This window comes from Pempheris klunzingeri, chromosome 9 (genome assembly GCF_042242105.1).
Source record: "Pempheris klunzingeri isolate RE-2024b chromosome 9, fPemKlu1.hap1, whole genome shotgun sequence".
NCBI lineage: Eukaryota > Metazoa > Chordata > Actinopteri > Acropomatiformes > Pempheridae > Pempheris > Pempheris klunzingeri.
The window spans coordinates 23,219,137-23,233,066 of NC_092020.1; the positions used below are offsets into that span (position 1 = coordinate 23,219,137).

The following is a 13,930-nucleotide window of genomic DNA, read 5'->3' on the forward strand; positions in this document are numbered from 1 at the left end:
GTATCAGTATCTGACAAATCTTTATTTAAAAAATTAAATCTTTACTTGCATTAAATTAGAGGCCCTGCAACTTGCAGAAACCTTCAGAAATCCCAAATACAAAGTGCTATGAGCCACAAATGGGAGAAGAAAATGTACAAACGCACATAGTTGACTTACATTCCCCATAGTGTTGAACTAATTAATTATGCATTGAATGTCAATAGCCAACTCATTGCTTTATGCTCCACTTCCCTGCAGTTGAATAGGCTCTTGATTCTCATTTAATGAATGAAATCTCATTTCACTCCAGAGCTCATGAAGTATTCACCTGGATATTAACATTTACCTGGATAGACCGAAGTGCAGTTTATTGACTGTGTGTTCTAATTTCCTCCCACAAATCGTAAATATAGACTATACACACACGCAAACTGCCCATGAATACAAAGACACACACCTGAATTATGTAGTTATGTATATTTGTAAGAAAGCACACGTATGTGTCCACAGATAGATAGACACATGTATAAATATGTTCAATCCCTAAACTTTATTTAACAATTAGGGGACTTTAAGGGGACTATAAGGAGTATTACAAGCTTTTTGTAAGTCATAAGACAGTTAGCTTCATCCATTAAGAATCTTAAGTGAGTGGATTAGAGTTGCTCTGCACGCTTGTGCCTTCATCTCTATACTTGCCGTACGTCTGCGTGTCTCCGTGCTCCTTTTTGAGCCACGGATTGACAAAGTATCATTATTGTTGTCAGAAGCAGTGACTTTTAACTCAGCTTTTAACAGAGGTAGGTAATTTATTTGTATGACAACTATAGACACTGTGGACAATTTCCTCTCATCCAACTGTAACCAAAACATTTGAACTCAAAGTGACCCCCATGCATTCCTGTGGGGGGGGGGGGATATGAAAATGAGTGCTGTGATATCATGCAGAAGAACATGAAAGTGTGATTTCAGGTGTACAATCCTGCACTCAGCAGTCAGCGCACATGCATCTGTTTGTACACGCACTAAGTAAAGTTGTTATTCTGAGGCTCCGTCCTGTTGGCTTCTCTCAGTGTGCCACACCTAAGAGAACGGTGCATTTATCTTGACACACCTTGACACTTTTCCCCTGAGTGCTCATCAGTTTTCTGGCGATGCCTGGATGATCATTTATGTCCTGGAACGCGATACTTCTCTAGCTGTGCTTTTTATATTTTAGCTGACAAACTTCAGGCTCTGTGTGGCTGAGTTTAGGTTCAGAGGTTTCACAGAGCAAAAAAAAATCCATTTAAGGATGTTAAAATACCTACAGTACGGCCGTTGTCAAAGCAGATGTCACCGTCTTCATCTTGCAGCAAAACAAGTAGTTTTCTTGGTGAGGGTTTCATAAGTTAAACTTCGGCACAAAGCAAAGCAGGGCCAACACGCTGTGAGAGCGAAGGGAGAGTGAAGGACAAACAGTAGACAAGGGTAAAAATATCACAGTGCAAATACAATACTGTAGCTATGAAGCACTGTTTGTGCTCGGAAAACACGGCGAACACTTTAGCCGCCATGCATATATTATGTTACATAATGATTGTAGACTGGATACGGCGAGTTCAATGCACTGAACCAGTTTGCCATGAAGTCGTTGAACTCAATGGAGTGAAACTGTGTGTGAGAATGTGTGAAACAATGAAGTATATAAATATCAGTCTGAAAAAAAAGTTGACACTAGTTCCAACATGGCAAAATTAGAAAATAGGGAGATGGAAAATACTGTATGTGTCAATAGATGCGTCTTTCATCTAGTTGGTCATTTTCAAATATTTGTGTTTATTGAAGTGAATGCAGTACAGTCCTTTATACTCTCTTCACTAATAATGATGCTTTTATATTTTGTTCTTTAATCTGAACCATTTGGGCCGATTGAATTACAGTGTAATTCCTTGGGTGAGACCCAGGAGTGCTCCACTTCCCTTGGAGCCGATGTGAGAGTGCAGCTTCAGATTTTAATACACTTTATTGCTGAGTACTGACTTTTTTGAAGGAGGGCAGGGGTGTACATTTGGCTGGAGAACATGGAGTCTATCTATTTTTATCTGGGCCCACAGAAGGGTTCCTGGATGGTAAAACTGCAGAGCAAACAAGTTGTTGCAATTACGCAAGCAAGTCATGCAGAAAATCTTTTGACAATAATGCAAATTATAATTCCTTTGAATTTTTTTCAGCCAGATGGGACACCTTAAATGAACATGGCAGAGGTGTGGAAGGTAGTATGACGAGGACACAAGGCTCATATCTGGCAGTTAAATTTAACCTGGGATGATGGTATAAAAGTTGAAGTTAGGGAGACATCTGAAGGACATTTTGAGGAACTTGAACACACCATCTAATGTGAAATGGAAAGCAAAATTTCCTCCACTACTTAATTAGTCTTTGGTTTTGTTAAAATTACATTTTGTTAAATATATAAATACATTTCATGTGATGACGAGTGTCTGTGGATCAGTGATCTATCTATCTATCTATCTATCTATCTATCTATCTATCTATCTATCTATCTATCTATCTATCTATCTATCTATCTATCTATCTATCTATCTATCTATCCATCCATCTATCTATCTATCTATCTATCTATCTATCTATCTATCTATCTATCTATCTATCTATCTATCTAGTAGTAGTAGTGGTACTAGTATTATTGGTATTATATAGTACAGCGCCTTACTATGATTGTGCATGTTGTTATATATTTTTATTAGTAGTATTATTATTAGTATTATTAGTAGTGGTATTATTGTTATTATTATTATAAGACTCTGGACTCACCTGGTGCAGTAATTTGTAATAATAATTTTTAATACATCTTTTTTTTTATTCATACTTTTATATATTTATATTTTACTTTGTGTTTGAAGTGTATTCTTATTCTTATTCTTTTGGAGCTGTGTGTAACAAAAAGCAATTTCCCCCTGGGGATTATCAAAGTAATTCTGATTCTGATTCTGATCTATTCTGCCTGCCTATCTATCTATCTATCTATCTATCTATCTATCTATCTATCTATCTATCTATCTATCTATCTATCTATCTATCTAAAAACAATATATTACAGGTTACATCACAGACATGTTTTTGTATGGGCTGCAGGACCAACAATGGTACTCTAGCGCCCTCAAGTGGAAAGTAAAAGGCAGTACTGATATCCATGGATATGTTACATATTATTAGAATCATTGTCACTTTTAATTGATTAATAGTGATTAACTATAATTAGATTTGGAAACGGCAAGTGAGGATTAATCCTAAGGAATCGTTATTCTGGCATCATTCACACGTATGAACATTTATAAAGGTCTAAATTTAATTAACCTGAACATTTATAAAGTCTCCTAAGAGCTGCAATCTCTTGCTGGGAACTTGACTTGAAAGGTTGCTTTTAAAACAAAGAACATCTCAGCAATACAACGTTCAACCCGCATCAAGGGCGAACATGCAGACATTAAAATAAATAACATCCGAATAAAAACTAGGCTGCAAAATGAAAAATCCAACTGAGCTAGACTGACAGATCTTCAGAGAATATCTCAGTTTAAAGGACAAAAGGGGCAACATGAGCTGGTATGCTGCAATTTGGTTTGGTCTTGGTCTACATGCACAATAGCTGTATAATAATAAAGAAACTAGTGAACTATTTGATTATGTGGATGCTTTGATTAAAATGTAAGTTTATGTAGTATCTTCTGATCTCTTCTTCCTTATGATTTGTGTAATTCCTGGTGATCGGTGAGGAATAACTGAAGGAGTAAATGATTGAATTAAAGGCATAGATAGATAGATAGATAGATAGATAGATAGATAGATAGATAGATAGATAGATAGATAGATAGATAGGCAGGCAAGCAGACAGACAGACAGACAGACAGACAGACAGACAGATAGATAGATAGATAGATAGATAGATAGATAGATAGATAGATAGATAGATAGATAGATAGGCAGGCAGGCAGACAGACAGACAGACAGACAGACAGACAGACAGACAGATAGATAGATAGATAGATAGATAGATAGATAGATAGATAGATAGATAGATAGAAATACTTTATTGATCCCCGGGGGGAAATTCTGGTGTTACAGTAGTACAATAATATAATCTATTTGTGCATTACGTTTTGCAATATTGTTAGTCAAGTAATTTACAATTAAACCACTTTGAAGGAAAATCCAGATTAGACTACTCATGATTGTTGAGGCACCTTTAATTTGTCCTGTTCATGCAACGCCTATTTCCGGGTACAAACCGTACCGCGCATGCGCAAAATCAAACCGTGTGGCGGGGAAACAGGACCACAACAAACAGTGTAGTTAGCAAGGTAGCTAGCAAAACGGCGTTTACAGTCTGAAGCAGACCATGGTTGAGGGTCCAGGATGCACATTAAACGGAGAGAAACTGCGTTCAAGAGTCCAGAAAGGACAGAAGTTGAAAGAGCTCAGAGGCAGCTTGATGAACTCGGCGGTATGTGATGTTCAAAATTAGCCTAAAGAGCATTTTGACTTGTCAGCTAAACACGACAGCTTGAGTTTTAAGACGGAGACTTCGAGCTAAAGCTACCAGCTGTTTCTTTTTGCTGCTACATGTAAACTCTGCAAAGAGTTAACGAGTGCGTCTGTTTACAGAGAAACTCCTCCGGGGGAAACGCTTTCCTCGGCTTTCATGGCTGTCGGTACTCCGGTGTGGACACTCTGGGCAAGGAGCTCTTCATGTGCTTCGGTCCCAGAGCGCTCAGGTGATGGTTTTTAGGATTTCCACCTGTGTAATGTTTGTATCATAGCTTTGTTTTAATAATCTGTCACTAAGCACCATGACACCACAGCACTGAAATATGTGAGCAGTCAGATTCTGTGTCAAACCGGTAAAATCATAGCAGAAGAACTAGAAATACACTACTCACTAAAAGTTAGGGATATTCAGCTTTCAGGTGAAGTTTCAGGATGAACCTAAAATGCATTCTAACCTTTCCAGGTGAACTTAATGTGACCTTCTCTAAACTTTTGAATGCACATGTCCAACTGTTCAGTGTTTCAGTACTTTCTGCACAAGTTGCTGTTCTCTAACAAGAAGCTTAACAGCAACATTCACAACAGGTTTGATCCATGAATCCACCAATACATTTCCTGCTTCAGTTAGAATTGGTATTTAAACAGTCCTCCTCATCGTGCTGTTCACATTCTGACATCATGAGACCAAGACGACACCTAACAGTTGATCAGCAGCACCTCAACACTGGAGGCTTCAAACAGGAAGTCCTCAGACGGAGGTGTTCACTGAGCTTAGAGGGTCACAGAGTGTCATCAGGAGGTTGGAACAGTGATACAGAGACTGGAAGAGTCACAGAAAGGAGAGGAGTGGACGTCCTTTGGCCACATCCCAATTTATTGAGACACTGAACATGTTTTGTTGTGGTATACCTACCACTGTTGGTAGATTTTCTTTCAATAAATTGTTTAAGATGAATAAAATTACCATTGCATGCTTCTACTTAAATGTCCTACTTTCATGATATAATATCACTGTAGCATTAACATTTTACATTTTCCATAAATTTCACCTGAAAGTCGAATATCTCTAACTTTTTGTGAGTAGTGTATAATAAATAATGGCAATTCAAAATTGTTCCCTTTGTTTTAGTGCAAAAAAAAAAGTACAAGTACATACAGAAAAAGCCTCTGGGAGCTATCTTTTTACAAAACATTATGAACGACCTGAAATTTCTTCAGAAAAATAAGTCCAGTTACACCAATATTATGCCTCAGTTTACTCACTGATCACAGTGTATCTGCAAAGGCACAAAACATTTAGTCACAGGTATCTGGAGCTGAATAGTGGACACATTTGAAATAGCAGTGAATGTCTTCTCTGTAATTTTTACACTTTGCCGGCCTGATTGGACCCTCTGGCGGGACAGTTTTGGCCCGCAGGCCGTATGTTTGACACCCCTGCTCTAGCGGATCAACTATATGGAAAAGAAATATTGTCAGGTGAGGTGTCTGCGCTCTACAGACACACTAAAGTTTGTCCTATCGCAGCATTTAAAAGGTTCATATTTATGTAAATGAGGTTTGCAATCAAAATACTGGTGGCAGATTTTTTTGCCAATACGTCTACCCATGAAAATAATGTATGTGATAAAGAAAAGGAAAACATTTGCGGCGGTAATACAGATGAAATTCCTATTCAGGTCACAAAATCTATCTGATGGAGCACAGAATACAGCGGAAATCAGCTTTTGCCAAATAGTGTGTCTATCATATTTAAGCTGCTTAGGGTCACAGGAAATATGTGATAAGTGGGATTTTTGGTGCACCGTGTCATTTCTTTAGTGACAATAAAGGAATAATTAATTAGATAAAAAGGACCGACATTTGACGAGGGTCAGATGTTGAGAGGTGACGTGTTCCCACAGGCAGTATTACACCACAGTTTTTCAGAAACTGTTCTGTTGAGGGATTATTTTCTGGTATTTGCTTTTATCAAAATAAAATATAAATCAAATTGAGCTATGTGATAAAGTATGATGAAATGTTTAAGGTGGTTATAAAGCTGAAAGTCCAAAGTGGATCACAACGTTTGGTGCACTGCCTGCTAACACCTTCAATTCATTTTGGTTTTTTTTTATTATTCTAAGAAGAGTAATATTGATAAAAGTCTCCATCTCTGTATCTGTAGATAAAAATACTGGAAAGCACAATTACTGTCTGAACAGAACGACTCCACAGGATTGTGTGTTTTTTGAGCTAATTGAGTGAATCAAATACCCAATAAATCCAGATGGCATAGTCACAATGGTCTGATAAAGCCAGAGGGATAACTACAACTATACAAACAGTATTGTATCATTTCTATCAGTTGACAAATTTATATAATCTACAGTAAATATATCGTCACATAGCCCAACTGTACTTTTTATAGAATTATGGTTGTTTTAATCAACATCACATTAAAATCAATAAGACTGATTGGTTTGTAGATATATAGCTGTTTTGGCGAGAGCAAGCAGGTGGAAGTGTTCACTTCAGCAGCCTGCTTGGCTTTGGATGGGCACGCACGGCACAAGCTACTGCTGGACTGGAGCCTGTGACATTTCCATTAACACAATGGAGTCTCCAAGTACCGGGCCACCTCTGTCTCATATGAATTGAGACATGCAGTCTTTAAATGGAATTTGTCTTTGTTCCTTCTTTCTCTCATGCTCACATCCTTTAGAGTCCACTTTGGTATGAATGGATCAATGCGTATCAACCCTGCTGAGAGGAAGGATAGGACCGGCTCCACACCAGTGCTGGAAATACACCTGACTAACGACATTGTGTGCTTCTTTGACAGCACTGTGGAAATAAGGTAACGGGGGCACCAGTGTAGCCCAGATAGATTGAGGTGACAGAAGTTCACCTTGGGGTATGAGTCTCATTCAGTGACTATGTCCTACATTAGGCTGTGTCTGAAGACAGGGGCTATTGTTGCATGAAAAACACAGCCTTTTTAGCTCGACATTTGTCCTGTTCATTGACTGCAAGGTCCTGCTGTACTGCTCAGTAGCCAGACAGACATTTATTTCTGCTGTCTGAAAATTTCACTTATGCTGTCCTATCTCATAACAGGAAAATTGAAACAGAATACATGAAAGAAACAATTTTGAATCATATGATCTCAAGAATACGCCGGTTGACCTTGTGGCACACTTGTAGTAATAGCAGCATTATATTTTCTACATTCCTCCTGTATTAAGAAGAAATGGTGTTCTTGCAGGTTTACAGAGGACTGTGAGCAAAGAGTGAGAGCAATGGAGAGTCTGGATGTGTGCTCCTCCAAGTTCAGCTTCTCCCGCTCTGAGGAAGCAGTGAGGAGCCAGAGGAACAGGATGCTGTGCGACGTTCTCCTAGACCAGGCCGTCATGCCCGGAGTCGGCAACATCATTAAAAACGAAGCCCTGTTTGACTCGGGCCTCCACCCAGCCGTGAAGGTATGGAAAAGATGATGGATTGTGTTCAGCAGAGGAACAAAAAAGGGTAAAAATGCAAGACAACTCTCAGAGAAAAAGTTCTAGCCCTTGTATTATTGAGCGATGCATTGCAATGAGCAGGGTGAAACGGAAAAAGGCAAACAAGCGCATTGCGGCACAGATATGCCTCCCCCTCAGTGCAGTTTGGAAATGGAGAAGTTTTTTTTCATTTATTTTCATGCACACTTTTGTCTTTATTGAGACTCAAATATGGGTTTCCCACTGATTTATATAACATGTTTATTGAAGAATCCCTCAAATACATTGTATCCCTGATCTGGAAATCATTTCACACGAAATGTTAAAGATTCAATGCTTCGTTTTTCTCTGAAGGGAGTTTTTTCATTAAGCAATCCACAGAAGAAAAGTGTGATTTTTAGCATGACCTATCCACTGCCAGTAAGAGACACTTACAGCACTACTGAACTATTACCAGGGGCTCTGCCCTGCCCCCCCTTAAAAAGTATTAGATGGAGTGTAAGAATATAGCACACTGGACCAAAACATTAATCTAGGACTTTTGGCCCCTTCTTCCTCTGGGACCTCTGAATCTTTAAGAGCTTCTGCTCTATTATCGAGCCCCTAGGTGTCCAGAAAGAGCTACAAGTGGTGTCTGCCTGTGCTTTAGATCTTTTTTACACTCTGGGAGCTAGAGTCAGGTCCTGGCTGGCTGGGCTGCCAGTTTTAGGAATACATGGTATGGAATTGTTCTCTGTTGCATCATTTTAAACCCAGTTTTTCCCTTCATGTCTGGTGTTTTTTTTATTGCTTATATGCTTGTATTATTGATTTACTGACTGCGAAGCGCCCTGTTTCGTCTCCGTTTCAAAATGAAGAGCTATACAAACAGGGTTTACTCACTTTCTGGCTGTGAACTGTTACTAATTGTGCTGCGTCGTTCTCAGGTTGAGCAGCTGACAGACGAGCAGATCCACCACTTGGTGAAAATGACACGTGATTTTACTCTTCTGTTTTACAAGGTTAGATGTTTGTACGTCAATAGCAACATATGTTTTTTAAAATAGTTTTGGTGGTAATCTTGGATCTGTATGTGCGTATAAAGATGGATACACATTTACTTGTAGGTACTTAGCAGACACCTCATTTAGACTGTGTAATAATGGATTAACGTAAAACCCTGCATTACTTAGGATGGAGAGGAAAAGTCAAAGCTCCACTGCCTAGAGAATAGACAAGACATATAGTCCTGCCCTTGAATAATAGACAGCTAAAGAAAGGTGAATGTTTTTTTTTCTCTCTCTCTTTATCCTGGTCTTTATATTCGCTCTTGTCTGTCCTCCTCATCTCTATCAGTGTCGCAAATCTGGCTCTCCTCTCTACAAACATTACAAAGTCTACAAGCGTGCCCAGTGCGGCCAGTGTTTTCATGTCATCACAGTCTGTCGTCTTGGAGACAACGGCAGGATGACTTACCTCTGCGAGCGCTGTCAGAAAGGAGATCCCAGCGGGGTTGACATCAGGTAGAAATCCTCGTAGACCTTTGGCACTTTGACTGAAAAGGTACTGCCTTGCATTCTTGCAAGGACTCTTTCCCTGAAGTTTGGTCTGGCTCTGGCACAACAATGCACAATACCAATAATGTTGCCACGTTCTGAAGAGAAAAGACTAAAATACACTTTTTCATTAAATAGGATGCACACTGTGTTTTATGTCACAATTCAATAGAGATAATTATTGTTTTCTGTACATTACATTTAGTGTATTTTCTTTAAGAATTATCTGAATGATGTTGAATCAGATTATCCCCATTAAATGTTCCAAAATAAGATAAAACCAAATTTATTTCAATAATTTAATGATTTGATATCAAAAAGCAAAAAGAAAAAGTGACCTGTCTTTTTTTTAGAAGCTTTGCAGAAACTTCCTAAGCATTTTCAGATAATGCGTTCAAATTTAGAGAGGCCATCTTTGCAGGCAGATGGGCTTGGCAGGGAGTGGGAGGTGTTATGGGGGGAAATTAATGCGCATATAAGGTTGTGTTTGCCAGACAGGGCACAGGCTCAACACCTCCTGGGTTGTGTTTGAGCAAAGCTTTGCGAGGGGGTTAGAGCCGAAAGCCCTTACAACGCATTACACAGCTGATAAAGCAATCTGTGAGGAAAGTTTCCTGAAAGCTGCCGCTACTTTCCTCCTCCATGACTGTTGGCACTGCAGATTTGCCTCCTTGTCAAACATAGTTGAGCTTCATGTCAGAGCACTAACATGTATGCTCGGAGCAATTATATGAAACGCGTTGCCTTCTCGCATATCTTCATCCTCCGCTTGAACCGCAAATGTTTGACTAGTTAATGTCTGCGAATTACAAGAAAAAAAAGCCTATAATCGGGTTACAATAATAGCTGTTGAATAATTAATATATATTACTCAGTTTTTTTCACTTGCAGTTCTGATGACTAATTACTTGTAACATAATTAATCAAGGAAATGTATGCTATGTATACACACATTGTAAATTCTTCTGGAATTATTCCTCAACTTAACACATAAAATGTGAAATACTGAAATGAAATGGTCATTTATTTCACATTTCTTTATATGGAAGAATAATACTTAATAATAATAATAATAATAATACTTCCATAAATGGAAAAACACTCAAGTAGTTAAAACTAATCTAGTGTAAAAAAAAAAAAAAATCCTTCATTCTCAAAGGTTTTAATTTTCAGTTTTTGTTGAAATTGTTTCAGAAAGTTTTTGCTTCATATTTCCAGTCATGAGGCTGTAGTTTGAGCTGCTGTTTATTGGCATTATGTTGTACTGACAGTTGCTACTGAGAGCTGGTGTTTAGTCTACCATCTTCGATATAAATGGGGTGGACACAATGTTAGAAAATAGTTTGTCTGACCTTATTCATGTGTCAGTTATTTCTGTTTAAGAGCACAAGTTCTATTCATGAATAAGGCTGCTTTAGCAACAAAAGTTTCTTCGCGGTCACCATTGTCGCTCTTGTGTTTCCTTTATCCAGTAAGCTCCCAGTCAGAAACAGCCTGATCGGATGGGCCTACGGTGAGAGAGCCAATGACAATGTGGCTAAAAAGGAGGAAGAGGACTGGGCCTGTCAACTCTGCACTCTCATCAACCAGCCAGCAGCAAAAGCCTGTGATGCCTGCCTCACTCCAAGACCCGAGGGTGAGAGAAATGTTTTTTTTTTTCTTTACAGTCACTGAATTTAATGCGGCGTCAGAATGCCCTTGTTAGCGAGAGAAAAAATAATAGCAGCTGTCGTGTTGCTGTTTAGCTGAATGAGCCCATGCGCCGTTTGCCGTTACTGCTCAAGTACCTCTGAGCAAGGCATCAAACACCGGGCCGTAAAGTGGCACAGCAGTCAGGCAGGGTGCTCATGTGTGTGTGTGTGTGTGTCTGCGCAGGTAATGAGCGTGTCTGTCAGCTGGCCAATTTTCTTTGCCTACCTGACATACATGATATTAGTAAAGCTAGAGTGTGAAAGAATGTCTCTCTCTCTCTCTCTGTTGCACTGTTGGATGGTTTTCTTTGGATTTGTTGTAATTCATAGTTTTTATTTGTTTAAGGATTACACTGCCAAATTTCAAATACATTTTTTTTTCTTTAAATAATAGCTCATTGAGTAATTATATAAAAATCACTCCAGACTATAGTTTGCCCACGGTTCATTTTATGCTGAGCTTTCCAAGCATGGGTAAACTGCTGAATATTATCTGTCAGCTTTACATTTTGGCACAGATTCCTGCTGCACTTTGGACAGGACAGGAAGCTGCATTGTCAGGCATCTGGCTGCATTTACAGTGTGTATAAAATGTATTTTGTGTTTAATATTTGAAATTAATTTAGAGGGGGTGTGCTATTTACAGGGACTGTACCTGTAACCACCTGAGAATGGTGTTGTACCGTTATAGGAATAAATATAAGTCCATTTGATCTAGAATTGTACAATACATATGTATGATATATATGCATTTTTAGACAAACTGTTCCTTTGAAATCTGTGGAAATGAGTAATGGACATTTATTTCTCCTAGGAAAGTTATTCTAAGCACACTTGCTCATTTTCAGTAATATTTTAATTTGCATTTGTGCAGTTTCCATCTACTGCCGGCCACTGAGCTGCTCCACCAGCGCAGCTGGGGGGTAAATGCCTTGCTCAAGGGCACATTAATGGTAATTTTAGAGGGATGGAAGAGTAATACTTATTCACAGCTCCCAGTTAATGACTCTAATGTCAGATGTAGTTTACCATTACTGAAAACAGTGACTCATTTTCCAAGTTTTATTACATGAGGGCTCATTTCATGGATTTTTGCATACGGGCATCTTCAGCACAACAGATTGCGTTATTTGACCACAGTAACTTTTATGGCAAGCCTAGCCACTTAAAAGCTAACAACAAGCTTCGTTTTATGAGAGCAGCAGAACAAGCTGCAGCTGCTGACAATGAAATTACTTTCTCACTCTGGCTTTCATCTCCACAGTCCGCAAAGACGACATTAGCACTGAAGCATCACCCTTCACCACTGATTTGATTAAGTACCCTTGCATTGCCTTCAAGAAGCCACAAGAGGAGCTCAAAGTCAACTGGAGGTCTGCATTCGGGACTTCCACCCTTGTTTTCTCTGATGTGAGCAAGAAGCCAAAGCCTGTAAACTCCCCACTCTCCCCAGCCGGCAGTCATTTGAATTCCTTGGCGGCAGAGCGAGGTTTATATAAATACAGCGTCTGCCAAGGGACAACAAGCCCCAATTATGCCTCTGGTGGCTGGCAGAAGCAAAGTGTCGAGCTCTCCAATGGGGAATCACTGGCCTCCTACAGTCACCCATCCAAGAAAATGAGAATTGATCACAGTCCCTTTCCCAGTAACAATGCTCAAAATGGAACCCCCAACTCACGGTGAGTGAATCTCCCGCTTAGCTATTCATGAGTAAGTTTATAATAAGAGAAGTTTTTTGCAACTTCAGGGAGATAAGTGGGATAAAAAAGCATCGGACTGTGGAATTTTTAATGCAGCATTGTTAAAAAAGTTCAGATTGATGTATAGCCAAAGTAGGATAAATACAATTACTACCGGCAGTATCACCCCACGTGGTTAAGGAGAGGTCGGTTGCTTGCTAATAAGGGTTGATGTGACAGGTATACTTCGGTTTTATTTTCAATTTATTTCAAACTAATAAGACTGTTTCTCCTTTTCTGCCAGTATGCGCAAAACAGATGCGACAAGCCGCAGCTCCTCCGTTTCTTCCAGTCCCAGTGCCCCTTGTTGTGCATCCCACCGTCGGCCAGCTGTCCTCAGAGTGGTCCACAAGGATGGGGAGAATAAAGGCCGACAGTTCTACGCCTGCTCGCTTCCCAGAGAGACCAAGTGCAACTTCTTTGAGGTGAAAATGGAAACCAACTTATCTCTATCGCATTAAGTAGCCTGAAAAAGAACTTTTTTTTTAAGTAGCTTTTAATAATTTTAATTTCAGTGTTTTTCTACAAACATTGTAATATGCTGGCATCAGATTTAAATGCCTTAAAGTTAATACAAGTTTATTGTCTCTATCACAGTGGGCTGACTTGCACCATCCCTTTTGTCACCATGGGAAACGTAGTTTAATGAGGACGGTTCTGAAACTAGGACCCAACAATGGCAAGAATTTCTACACCTGCAGCTTTCAAAAGGGGAAACAATGCGACTTTTTCCAGTGGGCAGAGAATGGAGCAGGAGTGTCCATCCTTCCTGGTTGTTAGTGTTGTAGCGATGCATTGCTCCTAAATGAAACCCTGATGCCTGTATGTTTGCATAAATAAATGGACGGAGAAAGGTGCCCGATGCTGATTTGTACTGAACTATACATTTAATCTAAACATTAATCAATCAAGTGTCTATTTGCCTTTAATTTGTATCATGTCCTATTAATGTC

The 13,930-nt window shown here is 39.2% G+C and overlaps 1 protein-coding gene across 1 annotated transcript; it reads left to right on the forward strand.

Moving 5' to 3' along the window:
- The first annotated feature begins 4,355 nt into the window (after positions 1-4,355).
- On the forward strand, positions 4,356-13,834 carry neil3 (nei-like DNA glycosylase 3). The gene is made up of 10 exons (XM_070837086.1): positions 4,356-4,489; positions 4,651-4,760; positions 7,238-7,372; positions 7,781-7,994; positions 8,939-9,013; positions 9,348-9,514; positions 11,020-11,183; positions 12,503-12,917; positions 13,222-13,402; positions 13,575-13,834. Exons 1-10 carry the CDS (start codon positions 4,385-4,387, stop codon positions 13,755-13,757), a joined length of 1,749 nt encoding a protein of 582 aa, XP_070693187.1. The 5' UTR covers positions 4,356-4,384; the 3' UTR covers positions 13,758-13,834.
- Positions 13,835-13,930: the final 96 nt, after the last annotated feature.

Coding starts and splice junctions, on each gene's coding strand:
- neil3 (XM_070837086.1), top strand. CDS start 4,385: ATGGTTGAGGGTCCAGGATGCACATTAAACGGAGAGAAACTGCGTTCA. Junction 4,490..4,650: donor GCAGCTTGATGAACTCGGCG/GTATGTGATGTT, acceptor GTCTGTTTACAG/AGAAACTCCTCCGGGGGAAA. Junction 7,995..8,938: donor GCCTCCACCCAGCCGTGAAG/GTATGGAAAAGA, acceptor CGTCGTTCTCAG/GTTGAGCAGCTGACAGACGA.